Below are 18,591 nucleotides of genomic sequence, written 5' to 3' on the forward strand. Positions count from 1 at the left end.
GGTTGGCTATAGAGAAATATCGAATATCAATCTTGGAGTGTAGTTAGTGGTCAGCTGTAGGCTGGGATAAGAGTTATGAAAAGAGGTAACATATCAGTTGTAGGGCAGAAAACTGGGATCAGTTGTGGGTCAGGACCCAAGTTCACCTGTGGACTGGGTTCAGAAGTGACTTATAAGGAAGGGTCAATGGTTTCATAGTAGAATCTGGGGTCAAGTGTAGGGCAAATTCTTGAAGTCAGCCACCAGATAGATTCTGTGGGCATAGCACTCATTACCAATACCAAGTTCATTCATGCTCAAAAGCTGGCTCAGAAAGTTTTGAATAAGTGATGTCAGATGTTTTAACTCTGTAAAAAAAAAACTACCCTCAACCATCTAAGTTGTTGATCAATATTCCTTTTGTATCACTATTATACAGCAAATCATGGATCTATGATAATAAGACTACTCTGCAGAGAAACATAATTTAGTTTTGTCAATAAAGAACTTTTCTTTAATGCATCTTTAAGATTGGTAGTCATTAAACCCAATGCCTACTCCTCAACTTCAGGAATCATGGAGGTATGTATTATTTATAAGGGTGTGTGTGCTCTGAGGGGCCCTGGGTTTTCAAGTTCGTGCTGTGTTTGGATTGTAAAGAATTAATGTCATATTATTGTACTTGGCTGTGAAATCAGAGCGAAGGAATCTTTATGGCCAGTAGATGTGGGTGGTAGTTGGAAGAGAAGGTAGGAGGCTTCATATTTCTGCAGTCCAACATGCGGCCCATATTAGAGCAACACCTACAGGACTGCGACAGGGAGAGAGTCTGTTAGCACATCTATTAAGGAATGATTTAAAAGAATTTATAACTCAACTGTTTTATATTAAGACAAAAATATATGCATAAAGGGAATGTAGACATAAATGATTTGCTTTGCCTAGGAGCTAGAATCCCTATAGGATGACAAATAATTCACTATTCTGATTATTTTATGATTGCTAACACACTTCAGGGAGGAGCAAAAAGAAAGAGAATGTTGGTTCCCTTGTTTGTGATGGTGCTTCTAATTACACCCTGTGCCCTTCATTATTTAGTATTTTATTACTATGAAAGATGGGGATGGAGGAAGGAAGGGATATTGTAGAGTGGAAAGAAATGGATTTAGGGTCAAAGGAAGTGGCTTAGACTCCCGCATCCATCACTTAATACCTGTGTGACCTGAGTGAAGCTGCTTGCTCTCTCTAGTACTCAGCTGCTTCATCTGTAAAATTAGGAGGTTCAAGTCCAAAACATCCAGGGCTCCTCCCAGGTTTAAACCCTAAGATGCCAATCATCTATGACAGGCAAAGTAGAACTGTTATTTCCCTCAGCACCACTAGAGGTTGCCAGACACAGAAAGAGAAACTTTCTAACAGGCCTAAGGAGAAACCGCAGATGTGATCATTTAAAATGGGGAAGCACCGTCTGCAACCTTTGCAGGCATAATAAAGCCGGGGTTTTCTTAACTGTGTTGAAGTCTAATTCTCAAGAACCTCCAGGTCTAGAGTTTATTTAGAAAGGGAATGATCTGACTCAGTGAGTATTCAATGAGTACTTTCTATATGCCTCGCCCTGTCCACCACGTACTCCCTCTAGACTACCAAAAAAAACCAAAAACAAAACAAAACAGCTTACCAATTCATTGCCCATATATTAGCTAAAAAAAAAAAAGTTGAACTGCAGCCAACATCAGTTTATATATCTTCCACTGAATGTGTGAATATTCTATGTGAATATATATTCACACGTGCAATATATTTCAAGTTTGGCTGGCACATACTTACCTCCTTTTTTGGATGTAGCCACTGATTGTGGGGAATTGTGTTTTCATGCTTTTTTCAAAAATGGCCCTGTTACTACATAGCAGTATAAAGACTAGATTTTAGATAAAGAAGACCAATGTCCAAATCTTGGCTGCTACACTTAACTTGGATGTGCCATTCAACCCTTTAGGGTCTTGGTTCCTTTATCTACAAAATAAGGTTAGACCATAGGATCTCCAAGATGCCTTTTAGCTCTAACTCCTATCTAGATAGATATGAACACTTATCCATGAACACATAGGCCAAAGAGGAAGGGAACATTTAATCCGGGCATAGGAATATACTCAATCTGTCAAGTTCTTATGTAAATAAAACTTTTAGCCACCTTCGGCCCCATTAGTAACTCAACAGATCTAAGCAATGGATGGAACTGACTTTAAAACCTAAATTTTATCATCATTTAGCTAGTGAACTTATGCTTTGCCATCTTTTAGTTAACAAATAGTTTTTCCTACAATTTTTTTGCAGCATGTCCTCATAGCTCATACCCAAGTTTGAATATGAGAATAAGTCTTAAGCATAGCACAGGAATGTGAAGTATAAAGAGAAATTCTTACTTTGTATATCTATTCCTAGCATTCACCACAGTATCTGGCACACAGTAAGTACTTAATAAATGCTGATCAAGAGATTGAATGTTACTATGCCTATTTTGCCAAGGACTGGATTTAATTATGCTAACTCAAATCCAATTTGCTTACATTAGGATTTAAGTTATCTGATGCAGTGTATTCATTTCACTGTCTTTTTTAGAGGACAGAGCTTTAAAAAGTTCACAGGTTTGTGTTATTCTTTGTACTTGCACCCTTAATGCCAAGCACAATGCTTGGCCATCCTTAATAAATGCCTGGTTTTTTTTTGTTTTTTAAATGAGGTAGAGGGGTAGACTGTACAATCCCAACCAGTTCTAAATCTATGACACTATGATCTGAGAGTAGAGGGTCCTATTCCTTTCAAATCTATACTTCTGAATTTCCAAACTGTCTATCATGCTAGAGAAACCTCTTAACCTTGGAAGCACACTCCACCAGGACTCACTCCACCCATCTGCCCACGGGGCCTCTTCTGATTGTCTGTTCCTCCATGAATTTCCATTCGAAGAACACCCAGACCATCCATATTTTCATTCCACTTCGAGTTGCATTTCTAACTCTGGGAACATTTCTCTATGATTCCCAATCTACCCCATTCTGTCTTTCTGTCTCCATTTTATGCACTGTCATCCCCCTCCCTGAGAAAAGGATCTTTCTTTCTCTTTGTATCCGTATTCCCAGTGCTTAGCACAAAGCCTGGCAAATAGTAAGTCCTTAATAAATGCCTGTTACCTGACTATAAAGTAAATCATCATGTACAACTAAATCACAACCTCAAGCCAAAAACACATATTCTAGAGGTGCATGTAGTAACATACAGTACATCCTCACATACAGTTCTGCAGGCATGGTGTATAGATCTTGTGCTTGCTATCAAACTCTACTGACACAGAGAAACATGTGATTTTTAAAAACTGAATTTGCACTCAAGATCTGCATCAAATAATGAATTATGCCTTCATCAAGAGCCAAGAATGCCACAACAACTGATGAAAGCTCATGTCAGTGAGGCTCTTAAGTGTCATCACTGAACTTGCAAAAACTCTTTCTTCTTCAGACTCATTCAATAATTTTTTTTTCAGGAGATGATGTCAATGAGGCTGAATAGTATTTGAATTTAATCTGCTTATAAAAGCCTCAAGTTCATAGTTATTTTAACAATCAACTCTGTATATGAAAGCTAGTCTATAGACTAAATATCATAGCGGCAATGACCTACCTGATAATTTCATTAAGAAAACAGGTTGGGGTATTTTTTGTTTCTTTTTCCATACTTCAAAAGCTTAATTGCTATATATTCTAGTATATTAGATATACTTAATTGCTAAATATACTCCTTCCAGTGATGCAGATTATATCCCCTCTAGGGCTAAGGAGATAATTTTCTAGAGCTACTTCAGTTTTAACCAGTTCAGTTTTACCACCTGGTTGTGTGTTTGTCTTTCATTGAAGGACCATGGCATCAAGATGACATGACTTGCAGATGACTTTGATTTGAGTGAGGGAGAGCTGTGCAAGGTCACCAGCCTCACTTTCTCCTCCAGAGTCATCTGGGTCCAGTGGCCTGATATTGATCAGGATGACTGGAGATGGCCCAGGATACACCTGGTGATTGGCTTTTAGTGAAGGATTCTGTCCCCATACAGTTTCAAATGTATAAGCCCCACCCATTACTTGAAATAATATCATCCTTTCCTTGCCAACCAGTTCTGCTGAAAGTTCATGTAAGCCAAAATTCTATTTTGATGCAAATACTGTGCTGAGGTAAAATGCCCAGTAAGTCAGCTTTCCCAAACAGTATAAATCAGATTTCCTTTCACATGGGTTTTGTGTTAATAAAATAACAAAGTAAACATAAGGACATAAATTTAATGAGTTACAGAAACTATAAATAAAAAAGGAAGCACAAAAAGAAAAAAAAGTTTAAAGGAAAAAATCAATTAATTGAAAAGTTTTTGAAAATTGGTTTGATAATTTTTTGAAAATGCAGGTGAATTGATAATTCATTACCAATTTTAATCAAAAAGAGAAAAATCAAATGACTAGAATCAGAAAAAAAAGAAAAGAGAAATCACAAAGATGGAGAAACACAACAAAACCATAGAAAATGTTACATATAGCTAGCTATATGCCAAAAACAAATCACACAAACCCAAAACAAAACAAAACCTACGACTACAAAAGAAAAAGGTATTTTTTTTAATGCAAAATACCCAAATAGACTAAAAAAGAAAATAGAAAACTCTAAATAAACCAATTTTAGGAGGAAAAATTTCAATTATAAGTTGAGATAGGAGTAATGTTTTCAAAAACTCCAGGAACCTATATTATATGAACTTCTTCCAAAAATAGAAATGGATAGTATTCTATCTAATTCATTCCATGAGAGAAATATGGTTTTTTATCTCCAAGCCTGGTAACCATAAGGCAGGAAAAAAAAAAGGAGACTATAGGCTGATACTAATTAATCCTAATGTAAACTATTAAACAAAATGTTGGCAAACAATGCAGAATTATATACAAAATTTCATTATAATACAGCAAGATTTATACAGAAATAAAAGGCTGGTTCAATATAAGAAAAATAGTGTAATAAATTAAAAAGATGAAAAATTCAAAACATAAGCCCCAACCCCCAAAAAAGGTTCCTGATGAAATATCCAATGGAATAAATGCTGGAATTAAAGTCAGAGGACTGGGTTCCTTCCAATCCTGGCTTTGTCATCTACTCTTTACCTTTGAAAATTGGAAAATCTCTTTAGCCTCTTTGGGCCTAGTTTCTTCACCTGCAAAATTGGAGTTGGACTGGATGGTCTTAGAAAAAACATAAAAATATGAAGCTATGGAAATATTTTTCTATAACATAGAAATAAAATTAATTGAGAGCTAACATTAAAGGTAATGAAGAATCCTAATCAGAATAAGTAGATGGCAAGGATGTCTACTATCACTATTTGATGGAAGTTTTAAGATTACACATATAACAAATGAGGCAAGAAAAAACTATTAATACAGTAAGCAAACACATAAAACAAATTAAACCAGATGGTGGCATGACCTATCAAGAAACTCTAGGAGACTCAACAAAAACATTGTTTGAAACAATGGGGGGGGGTGAAATAATATCTGTACTCTTTTAAAATATTATATTAATGAATCATAATTTTAGTGGCTTTAACAAGACAGTAGGATATAGCAATCTAAGAAAATCTGTGTTTCTGTTTACTGTTAAATAATAGAGTAACACTATTTAGAACAGCAAAATGTGTCACATGTGTTACTGATAGCCTAGTGAAAAAAACACACATAAGACCTAAAGATGGATGGATACATACACACCCCCCCATACTATACACCATTAAAACCTCCAAGTCGATCACTGATTTAAATATAGAAAAGATCATTAGGAAATGAGAGGAAACAGAATGTTTTATTTATTACAATTGTGATGAAGATGAATATTCTTAATTATGTAACAAATTAAATGAGCAGATTAATGTAATCATATAATGGCAAAAATTTCTGTAAAACAAATAAGAAAACAGGAGCAAAAACAGACTGGGAAAAACCCTTTACCAAAAACATTTCTGATAAGTAAATGACTCTAAGACCTCTTAAGAATTGACAGAAATTTATAATCATCAAGATTTACACCCCAGTGGATAAGTAAAAGTATATGAATAGGTAGTTCTTGATACAAAATAATACAAATTCTTTTGCATCTTGGAAAAACTGTCCAAACTCTCTGAGGAGAGAAATGCATATTAAAGAAATTCTGAAATTCAACCCTATGCACATAAAATTCAATGGTTGCCAGAATCTGGAGATGAAGAAATATTATTAAACTGTGGGCAAAATTGTAAATTGTCAACTGTTTTGGAAAAAAATTAGGAAAAATGAGCTTTAAAAAAAACTGTTCATATCCTTTGGCTCAATGACCCATCTATATCCTAAAACTGTTACAGAAAGGGAAGAAAGATACATTTGCAGAAAAATTTTCACAGAAGCTTTATTTATAAAAAGGAATTTTTAAAAAATGTTTCCAATGACTGGAACAATAGCCTTCTACCTTGTCTCCCTGCATCAGGATTGTCCCCACTTCAATATATTCCCCTCAGCTGCCAAAATGATTTTCATAATGCATAATGCTGACATTGTCATTCCCCTTTTTAGCTCTAGAATCAAAAATAAAGTCCTTTCTTGGAATTTAAAACTCTTCCTAACTTTGCTCCTTCCTACCTTTCCAATCTTTCTACTCTTGACTCCCCTCTATACAAATTATGAGTAAGCTATACTGGCCTTCTTCCTCTTCCTCTGCCAACGCTCCGTTCTCCTGGCTCCATCCCTGCCTTTGTGATTGCTGTCCCCCATTCCTGAAATGTTGTCTCTCCTCATCTCCAGCTCTCAACCTCCCTTGGCTTCCTTCCAGCTTCAGCTCAAATTCTACCATCTTCAAGAGGCTGTTCCCTGTCCCCTGAGTTACTGGTACCTTCTACTTTCCATCCACTCTGTATTCACCTTTTATGTAATCCCAATCCCCCAATTAAAATATGAATTCCTTAACAGTACAGACTGTTTCTTCTTTCGAGTGTATCCTCAGGAACTAGTGCAGTTATCCCTTCCATGCTGCGAGTGTGGGGGAGTGGAGGAAGAGGGGGGAGGTGCCCCTGTGAGTTGGAAAATACACATAAATTTTTTGGCCCTCCCTTTGTACCAGAGAAGAAGTCTGATTTTTTTTTTCTTTTATGGGGTGTTTATAGTACCTTATTATAAAATTTGTGTTAAGTATTTTTCAGTGTTGTCTTCTGGACTTCACATGTCATCTGCAGCTTCCACAACACTCCCAAAAAATCCTTACACCAACCAGTGATGTATCTAACACAATGGGGAAAGCTGTGATGCAGAAGGGATAACTGTACAGTGCTTTTCATGTAACAGGTGTTTAATAAATGCCTGACTGACAAGTGATGCACTGTGCAGAAATAAAAAATACAATGTATAAAGAATGGCAAGAGTGTAAAAACAGTAATAATAATAAATACTGATTCTTATTATTGGTTACTACATTTACACTAAGAAATAGTAACGAATGCATTTTTTACAATACACGAGTACAAATGTATTTTTAAAGTTTCAACTTCACCTGCCTTATCTCATTGAAAAGAATATAATCTCCTTGAGGGCAAGAATTGTTTCATTTTTCTTTTCTTCATAACTAACACAATGCTTAGCATGTAGCAGGCATTTATTAAATGGCTTGGCACATAGCAAGCATTTTAAAAGTGCTTTTTTACATCGAAGTGAATTTAGTTTTTTGATTGGAAACTGTGGAATATAATGTATATGCCCTTAGAAAGCAAGTATAACATTCAAATCACAGGCTAATAAAGTATATCTGGTCTGAAAAAGGAAATCACCTGGAAAGACTGAAGGAGTAGTGAGTGGAAGTAATTTGATATAAGAAGAACCAGGGACAGAAAGGTCTACCTCCTTCTCTTCTTCTTCTTCTTCATTTCCATCTAATTCTTCAGGCGGATCAATTTCTGGCCTTACCTAGAATAATAAAGGCATCACCATTACAAAGAAGATGGCTACAAACATAGAATTATGTTAGTACACGTGTCTGTGTGTGTGTGTGTGTGTGTGTGTGTGCGCGCGCGCGTGTGTGTGACAGACAGGAAGGCAAAGACAAACAGAAAATTTATGGATGTGTAAATAAGTTTGCTTGTTTATTTTTTCCTATCTGACCAAAAATAAAATAAAAACACACCAAGAAACCAAAGATTTCAAAGGTAAGGAAGGGGAATTAGACTAATTGTTTTGCTAAGCTGATCAGTTATTTGACTAAATCAATCAACCTAATTCAATCAAAACGGATTACAACAAGTGGTCCTCCTAGACACAGAAGCAAGTGATTAAACAAGAAAATGTTACATTAATAGTAAAAGAAAACATCGCATAGTATTCATGTTCAAATCAAAAAATTAACAAACACAAACATTCAATTTATGGAGTGGTTTTCTGACTTGTAACTAGAAATTTGCTTTATTCATATACTTTAACTTGCAGGTTTCCACCATTTTCCTTTATGCCACCATTTTAGAAGACTCAGTGTGAAAGGAAGCAAAGAAAGAGGAGAAACTGAAATGCTTCACTTCATTTTTGTTGAGCTCAGTATTTTGTAGCTCTGGTGAACAGGCATAAAGAAAGTCCTTAATTGTATGGCTCTACCTCATTAAAGCTAATTTGCATGAATTTGTGGTTACTTTCGGATCAGTTACATTGAGTTCTATCTATTTTTTTTTAAAGGATGAATTCTACGGCAGCTTCCACAAGGTACAACTGTTAAACAATTAATTACATTTTTTAATACTCTCGATGACTAACCAATCTAATGCCCACATGGAGCCAATTAAACATTAGCGAAGGAAATCAAAACATACAAAAGTGGTGACCATAACCATAAAGTGCTAGAGCCCAGCTATTAAAATGAGTCTGTCTCCTCACGTTATTTTTAGATATAATTAACAATTCCTGCAGACTGACTTCTTCATGGGTCCCCAAAGTATTGTTCTGTTTTGGAACTGCTCTGAGTCAGGATTCTTGTCAGGGGGAAAATAGAGGGGAAATGCTTCTCTTAAGTATAATAAGCTCCATTCTAAAGAAGCCATTCAACCAGAACCAGTGTTTGCTTTATTTGGTTTAAAGGAGCACAAACGTACCAGCACTTTCCTAAACAAGATTTAGTTCCACTCAAAACCAAAGACCAAATTCTAACACGGACGAGCCAGCCACAGCCAAAGAGGCAAGTTCTGATGCCTCTCTAAAAGGTTATTCTAATATTTGCCCATTTCATTGTGCCCCAGATTCCTGAGACAACACATGGCTTTCATAAGCCAGATCTCCAGGTGCTGCTGCAGCCCACACACAGAGCCTACACCAGATTTCAAGGCTTAGTAAGCCTGAGAGGCCACGGGGAATCTTCCTCAGAGTGATCCTGAAAGGCCAAACTCCAGTGATCGACAAGTTTTTAGGACCAAGAACCAGTTCTACAGCTTTCATGATAGAGGAAGCAACTAGGTGCTAGATTACAGGGTTTGTCAACCTCCGGGTCTAGTTCTGAGGAGGACCAGGACCAAACCAGATTAAAATGTAATTTGACAACGTTTAACAAAGTAAATAGAAATACAATCCAACAGACACATATTAATTTGTAGTTTTCTAAAATCAATTTGTTGCTGGGATTTGTTTTTGTATTCATTTGCTACCACTGGTACAATATTTGGAGGGCTGAACTTGGAATCAGAAAGACTTCTCAAATCCTGCCTCAGACACTAGTTGTATAACCTCGGAGAAAGTCACTGAACCACTCTCCACCTTAATTTCTTTATCTGTAGAACAAGGATGATAATAGCACCACAGGTTACTTGGCAGGGATCAAGTGAGAGAATATAGAAATGAAGAATAAAAGTGTCTTGCAGCCCTTCAAGCATTATACAAAGGCTGGCTGCTAGTCTCATTATTAGGATGACACTTCAGAACTGGAAGAACTTCCCAGGTGGAGTTCAAACCCCTCATTTTACATGTGATGTTAACTAAGGCTGAGAAGTCTAGTGACTTGCCCAAGGTCACATAGCTCATGACTGAGGCAGCATTTGAACCTAGGTGACCTTCCTGACTTAAGCTCCAGTCTTTAACTCATGAAGGTTCTGTGACACCCTTCATTTACACTCAGACTCATCAGGTGCCCAAAAGCGGCACGAGTCCTATACCCCAAAGAGCTTCAAATTGGCTCAAGCGGTGGTGTGAGCCACGCCAAATATCCTGATGTCTTTGATCTAGAATTTATAAAAGTAAGTAGCGTCCGATCACATTTCCACATTGTTCTTCTTCTTCATCCAGCCTCCTACTTAACACTGTCCCAGGGTGGTAACTAGGACCTGCCATCAAACCTTTCCCAGAGTCACTATGAGTCTAGGATATTTCAGTGCACATTTGTTATTCTCCACTCCTGCAAGGTGGTACGGGGGGACAGAACACTGGGCCCGGAGTCAGGAAGATTCATCTTTTTGAGTTCAAATCCAGCCTCTGACACTTTCTAGCTGTGTGACAGCCCCGGGCAAATCCCTTAACTCTGTTTGCCTCAGTTTCCTCATCTGTAAAGTGAGCTGGAGAAGGAAAAGGCAAGCCAGTCCAGTGGCTTTGCCGAGAAAACAAAAACCCCAAATGGGGTCACAATGAGTGGAACACACCTGAAATGAATGAACAGCAACAATAATAAATTCAAAATTTGCTTCCTAAGTTCATCTTTCCACTGGTTTATGCACACACAACTTACTTCTATTTTCATGTCAATGTTGCTATGTTGGATAGTTATAAATCTGCATGTTTCATACAGATGGTGCATTTTTTTTTAGAAGAAAACATTTTCAGGGCACTTCACATGAATCTCCTTTAAGTCCTCCGCTAGCAGATGATCTGGGTTTGAGAATGCAACCCCGCACCCTCAAAGGCTATGCCAGTAAAGAATGGGATCTGGCCAGCGCCTATACTCAGCAGCGAAGCTTCAAGGATGGACTTAATGAACAATATAATAGCTATCATTTCTATAAACTCTTTATTTTTTACAAAGCATTTGACCAATATTATCTCATTCGGTCCTCCCAACAACCCCCAGAAACTTAAGAGACTGCTATCAACTCCATTTAAGAGATGAAGAAACTGAGGTTAAGAGAGGTCAAGTGACTCGCCCATGGTCACACAGCTAGTAAGAGTCTGAGGTCAGATTTGAAGTTAGGAATTCCCGACCCCAGGTCCCAAGTTCTATCCTACCTCACTGCCAGAGAAACCAAGTCACCCATTCAAAGACTAGATTAGCTAAGTTTAGAGAGAGCCATCGCCAGAAGGCTGACTACCGAGGAATGAACATTTCTGGCTGCAGTAACTGATGAGGTGTTGATACAAGGACAAGTGTATTAGCAGCAGGAATATGAACACTGGTGAAACCATGGATATTATGAAGAATATTTAAGTACTGGCGGAGAACTTCTTCTACAAATGAAAGTTATAACTCCACTAAGACTTTTGAACATGATCTTTATAAGCTGTACCCAAAAATATTTAACAGGCGATGGCCAGTATCCTATGAACAAGGCTCTCAAAATGCAGCTAGACTCGAGCTCGGACTACAACTATACAAGTCTGGGAAAACTACTCAGCTAGTGCTCCACCAGAGGCAGCGGGGGTGGCGGGTGCAGTGGATAAAACACTGGACCTGGAGTCCAGAAGACCTGAATTCAAATCCAGCCTCAGACACTTACTAGCTGTGTGACCCTGGGTGAGTCACTTAACCTCATTTGCTTCATTTTCTTCAACTATAAAACAGGGACAATAACAGCATTTATCTCACAAAGGCTACCGTTAGGGTCATATGAAATAACATTTGTAATGTGCTTAGCGCAATGCCTGGCACCTGGTAGGTGTTATATAAATGCATACGCTCTTCGCTTCCCATAGACATGGTTCTGCAGAGAATGCAAACAATATCCCTAACAGGATATGATACCGAAATGGAACTTCTGAGGAGACACACTATTCCTATTTATAACAGAGCATTTCTTTGTTCATTTCTATTATCCAAAGGGAAAGAGTTTAACTCCTTCCCATGTGATGATCTGGTAGCCCTAGCTCACTCGTGGGGGGCTGTGGGTTGAACTACCTTCGCTTCTACCCTTGAAAATAGTATTTCTTTTCTCCTTCTGGTTGCCCTGCGCTCTTCATACACTTGTTCTTCTCCTCTGGGGGGCTCTAGAGAGTGTTTGTACTATACTTTGGACAAACAAAATGATTCTGACCATAAGGGCAAGGAGGAAATTTATATGGAGGCTGCCCGTAATAGGTGCAAAATTACAGCAATTATATTCCATTAGCTACTGAAGTACATAGAAGGGAAATAATATATACATCGACAAAGCTAAACAATTAATGTGCTGCTAGGCTTTTTTGTAAAAATTAAAGCAGAGATATTGATGGAAAATACAATTATATAATGAATTAAAACTTGACTTCAGCTTAAACACTTGCAACCTCATTGGGAAAAATGTACAACTAAAGTTTCTAAGACATAAAATTATCTTCCATGTTTCTATTTATGAGTCCTATGCCAATGTGTTCACCCATACATAAACACCAGCGTCACATATAGAGAATTCTCAGTTGTCTTTGCTATTCAGAAAGAAAATAAAAGAACTATTAATAAAAGCAAAGGCATTCACTTAAATCAAAACCAAATGGAGACTGCGTATTTGCAATAACCTGGATGCAAAGTCAGATTCTTTAAACTAACACTCATTTCCAGACCTACCCTATGAAATTTGCACAAAATAATGCAATCTTAAGATCCTTATAATGAAAGGAGTCTAAATGAAAGACCCAAATCAGAGGAAAAAGTCAATGTATTACTTAATGTTTATCCTTCACTAACGTTTTTTTTTTAAGCCAGGAAACCAATCCTCTGGTCCTACTGGTGCTACAACAGATTAGGAATGACAGCAAAGAGCAAAAATAAAACAGAGTTGAAAATAACAGCAACATGAACCAAAAGAGAATCACTTGTGTTCATCTCCCAACATTAGAATCAATGGGTAACCTAAGAAGTTCTCAAATGCTCATGCCAGGATTCACTCTGGAAATTTAAAATGACTATCAATTTTCTAGTTGCTGTGTCTATGAGTCAATACGAAACCTCTGCACTCAGCTCTCTAATAATCCATCACAGATAAAAAAAGATGACAACACAACAAATGTGGTTTTTAAATTCCTGAGCATCTGAAAGTAGCATCTTTATTCCGTTTCTGCTCTGCACTTAGCCCTTTACCACTGGCACTACTTCACTTTCGGCTTCCTCATCTTTGAAGTACTGCTCTTAGTCCGCCCTCCTCCCCCTTCCTCCTTCCATACCAGCTAACTCCTCTTCTTGTTCTCTGCTCTGCAAAAACGGGCTAATACCTAAACTAGTTCTACTGAGAGCACAAACACCCCATAGGTTCACTAATATGGTTTAATATAGGTCTACACACATTAAAGCTACTTCAGGTAGCTAAAGGGAGCAAGTGTATGTGAGCGAAGTCATCATCTCAGACTTCTGCCCAAACAGTTAGACGGAGACTGTTCAACACATTTATTCTGGTTCTATTTCAGAAGGTGAGAAAGAGAGGAGGTGGAAGTACTTTCACAAGAGAGAGATATGCAAGTAATCTCAGGCTTTGGGGAATATGCCAATTGCCCTCAAGGGGAAAAGAACACTTTGGCAAGATCCTCCATTGTTTATTTACCACAGGGGCCACCAGAAGGCAGTTTCTGCCAATACAATTCTGAAAACAAAAATAAAAACTGTTACTGACTGTGACCTTGGCTAAGTGAATTATCTGGGCCTCGGTTTACTCTTCCTGCACAAGGTTGGTTTTTGGGCTTGATCAGAGGTTTTATTTCGTGACTGGCATCTGTGAAGTTCACTGCTTGTAGCCTAGTGGGAAATGTGTTATTTAAAGGTATACTGGCATACATATTTAAAGGTATACATGACACAAGAAAGCCATGCATGAGTATGAGTGGAAAGTCAACTCAGTAAAATTTTTCTTAAGACTCATTTCTGATCCATGAAGGTGGTTTCTAATCCACCACTGACAGATTCTTTTCCCCTTAACCCTCTCTCCCAAACAAAAGCATGCATGCATGCATGTATGCATAGAACTTAGACACTTTAGAGATCACCTAGTCTAGCGAGTCTTAACTTTTTTTGTGTCATAGACACTCTGTCAGGAATCTGGTGAAAGCCATGGATCATTTTTCCAAATTATGTTTTCAAATGCATAAAATGAAATACACAATGTTACAAAGGAAACCAATTATACTGAAACATAGTTACACAAATATTTTTTAAAAATTAATACACTAAGCCCCTCCCCCTGCATTAAGAACCTCTAATCTAGTCCAAACCTCTCCTTTTACGAGAAGAGTAAACTGAGGTCAAAGTCACACAGCTAGAAGGTAACAAAGGGAAGAATTCAATAACAGGAACAGGCATTCAGATGCATAGCAACAGTCTCTGGATCACCTACTTCCAAGAAATGTCCTATGTATTACCCGTTCAAAAGATCACAGATTTATAAATTCAAAGGGATGCTAGGGGTCATCTCATCCAACCCCCCCCCACACACACACACCTCTTTTTTTCCCTTACATATGAGAAAACTGAAGATCAAAGAGGTTACGCGATTTGCCCAAAGTCATACAGGAATGAATGATGAATGAATGAATGAGAACAGCCATCTGTTAAGTATTTACCAAGTGCGGACCACTGTGATAAACTCAGAAGATACAGATGGAAAGCAAGATAAGCTCCTCAAGGAACTTATATTAATATAGAAGGAGGTAAGACATATGAGGACAAGGTAACCAAGGAGAGGGTTTTAGTTTGGGAAGTCTTGGGTATGGAGTGTGAGGTCAAGGGGGAGTTGATCAACATACCTTTTCCAGTAGCCCTCAGAGTAGTGAAATAACTATGGTTCACAAAAAGGAAAAGGCAAAAAGGGGAGTGGAGGGCAAGGGCATGTACCACTGTGCTGGGCACGGTGCATGACAAGAAGATGGCCAGAGTGGAATGTGAAATATAGCTGAGGCTGGCTAGATACAGTAATTTTTGCACTTAATTAATTAACTTATGAAATAGATCAGCATGGACCACATGGTGGAAGTTCCAAAACTGATGGGGTTAAACCCCCCCCAGAGGAGGATTGGCACTGGATCTGCACTTTGACTATGGGGATTCATATGATGTTATTTCGAGGTGTAGTGGTCCAGGGCATGCTGCTGCAAAGCATACTGCAGGATGAAAGAGGTGGGATTTGAACCCAAATATGAACCTCAGAGTCTAGATTTGGTGTTGTTTGCATTGTAGTATGCTGCTAGGCTATGTACTCTATTCACTTTTTCATGGATTAAGCCAAAAAATTAATATTTACTTTTATCTTTCACTCTGCTTCACATTTGCTGCCCTGCCTGGTTTCAACTCCACAGAGTAAGATGCCATTCTCAGGATAAGCTCATCACTTCTAAACTCCCCACCATTATGCTAACTCAGCACTTGATTGACTCCACCTCATCTCCCCTCTGTTCCTAGGGCCAGAGAGCACAGTACCAAACTCCTCCTAATGTCTTCCTTTATAGAGAGCAGATATTGAACTCTCAGTTCCATCCACTTTGTTTCTGCTGCTCTGCTTGGTTCAACTCTGTGGAATAAGATTACCCTGTGCCAGGTACCCCTGTGGTCTCCTAACTGACCTCCCCTCCTTACTCTCCTGCCTTTTTTTAGGAGTTGTCCCCCCCCTTTAGATTGTAAACTCCTTGAGGGCAGAGATTGTTTTTCTTTTTATTATTGTATCCCCAGAACTCAGCATAGTAACTGGTACACAGTGGGTACTTAATAAATGCTTATTGGATTGTTTATTGAATTGGATGTTTAATGGGTGCCATAATGGAATGACCAGTGAGCCTGCTCTAAGGACTCCGAGAGTTACATTCCATCTCCACCACTTTTTAGGCAAATGATTTGGTTGTCCCCTCACCTCTCTGAGGCTCTTTCTGTAAAATGGAGATGAGGATAATTACCTAGCATCTAATAAGAAAAGAGCTTTCATAAATCTAAACTGTGATGGAAATCATTTTCATTAATATTACTATGAATGACAAAGATGGAGTTATAAATACATCAGAAGGATAATCTCCAAATAGAATACAAATACAAGTCAAAAATTCAGCAACAAAGAAGCATAAATGAAAAAGCAGAACCACCTACCTCCTCAGGGAGATGAAGAATGGTGTGCTCTTCTGAACCAAATGCTGACAAGGATTTGTATGCAGCTGTCGCCACAGTAGGGTCCTAGCAAGAAGGGGAAAAAATGTATAGATCAAGGAAGATTGATGGCTACTTTAGAGAATAAAGTATAATTTAAAGGAAACCAACCCACATTCTTCCCCAGGAAAGAAATGAATGGATGATGGATTCTCTCCTAATTTCTATGATCAGTATTATCACAAATGGTGTTTTTGGCTGTCCAGATCAAAGACATATCTTTCTGATCTCAGAAGAAGGGTCAGAGAATTTCTAATTATGATGTTACATGTGTTAAAGTGAAAGGACCTAAGTAGGGAGATAAAGAAAGTCTTATTAATTTTATGCTCCTTGCAAGTACTGGTTTACATCCTTTGCTCCAAGTTAGAGGTAGCCGCATTTCAAGGGCAAAGAACTAGTGAGGAGAATTAATCAGGCATCCAGAGTCTGAGTCATGGTTTCACCATTAACGTTCTCAGTAAACCATTATGCCTCAATTCTCCCACTGGTAAAATAAAAATAATGGATACGTCTTCGCTAAATCACAAGATTATAAGAACAAAAAAAAAATAATGTATGTAAAAGTACTTTGAGTTCTTCGAAAGAAACAAAGGGACTTTACAGAAACTGTTATTCAGTCTTTGGACATGAAAACTTTGCTGAAAAGTAAATACACTTTGAAAGGGAAGACTATGGCACTGGGACATGCACATACGCATGCACATATAGGTATATATGTGTATATATAAAAACACACATAGATGGACAGACAGATTGCATAGCATTGCAAAGTCTAAAAATACTGCAAAATTGCAAAATACAAAAATTGGGGGAGAAATTACAAAAGTAAAATTATGTATTTATATCCACATATCTCTCTGCCCACCTCCCAATTCCCCCAAAGTAAACAATTTGAAAGATATTTTTAAAAACCTTAGTATCATTTTCTAACATTTCCCCATTTTTATTATGCTTTTACTGGTACTGCTGATATTACCTTGCTTTGAGAGTGACTCCAGAGGAAACTGAGAACTTGAACTTTAAAATTCTGCAAAATCAGCAAAGAGGGCATTAAATTTTTGTCAAGAAAGACAAAAATCAACATACAGATCACTAGCTGAACATGTGCGTGTGCATGTATGTACATGTGTACACACAGGATGCGCACACCAACACAGACATATAATTGGGGGTGAATGAATGTTTCTGGACCAGAGATGTATCTTTTTAAAATTTTATTTATCTCTTTTATTTTTACATCACTTTCATACCCCAAAATAACCGTCCACCATCCCTTATACCTACTATCCCACTATGACAAACAAATTTTTAGAAGAAAAAGTTCTGTGAAACCAAACAACACAGGACTGAGTCTGAAAGGACAGGCAATTAGACCTATGATTTCATCTGACAGGAAACTCCCAGTGTCAAAATTCCTTTCCCTGTTACAAATCTGCCACTTTCCAATCTCAAAGAGTTGCCTGAGACGCTAAAAAGTTTACTGTCTTGCCCAATACAGAACGTATCAAAGGACAGACTTAAACCCAGACCTTCCAGGCTTAGTGAATACAAACATACACAAAGTTACAAAAGTTCAATTATTGTCAAGTGGGAATAAATCTCAGTTTGTATTTCGAGAGTGCCATTCCCTATAGCTAAAATCTCTTCCCTCCAATCTCTACCTATTCATATCACACCCATTCTAAACACTCAGATCAAATGCCACTTCCTCCAAGAAGTCTTGCATATCTGATCTCATGCCATTTCATATTCCTTTCATGCACAGACCATTTTCTAATTTGTATTCTATTTATCTCTGGATGTTTCACTATCCTTACTAGGATGTAAACTCCTTACAGACAGTGCCTATATCTTAACCTTTAAATCACTCAGTATATAGTAGGTATATTAAATTTGTTGAAATGAATAGTTAGAATGATGCCATCAACTTGTCATAAACAGAAAATCTCCAACAAGTCCAATCTACCATTAGAATGTAAGGTCACTGTGGGTAAGAACTGTTTCATTTTTGTCTACAGAGCCTAGCTTAGTTCCTGGCACAGAGTAGGTGGTTAATAAACACTCATCTGATTGACAGATCTACCATGTGGAAAACAAATGCAAGTGACATAAAAAAATCTGCCAAATTTAGAAGCATATTTTTCTCAATATGTAAGGAGAATTTAACACCAAGGTCCAAATTCACCTTCTTCCATGAAGTTTTACTCAATCCCCACTCTCATCCCAAATCATCTGTGATCT

At 37.7% G+C, this 18,591-nt stretch overlaps 1 protein-coding gene across 1 annotated transcript in view; it reads right to left on the reverse strand.

The window, feature by feature from the left end:
* The window catches only part of FOCAD (focadhesin), a 360,082-nt gene that overhangs the window by 117,291 nt on the left and 224,200 nt on the right, over positions 1-18,591 (reverse strand). The window contains exons 17-19 of the mRNA XM_036738081.1: positions 17,327-17,377; positions 16,294-16,377; positions 7,856-7,991 (exon numbers count right to left, since the gene is read on the reverse strand). Of these exons, the coding sequence (XP_036593976.1) occupies positions 7,856-7,991; positions 16,294-16,377; positions 17,327-17,377 (271 nt within the window). The remainder of the gene's footprint in view (positions 1-7,855; positions 7,992-16,293; positions 16,378-17,326; positions 17,378-18,591) is intronic.

This window comes from Trichosurus vulpecula, chromosome 1 (genome assembly GCF_011100635.1).
Source record: "Trichosurus vulpecula isolate mTriVul1 chromosome 1, mTriVul1.pri, whole genome shotgun sequence".
Classification (NCBI taxonomy): domain Eukaryota; kingdom Metazoa; phylum Chordata; class Mammalia; order Diprotodontia; family Phalangeridae; genus Trichosurus; species Trichosurus vulpecula.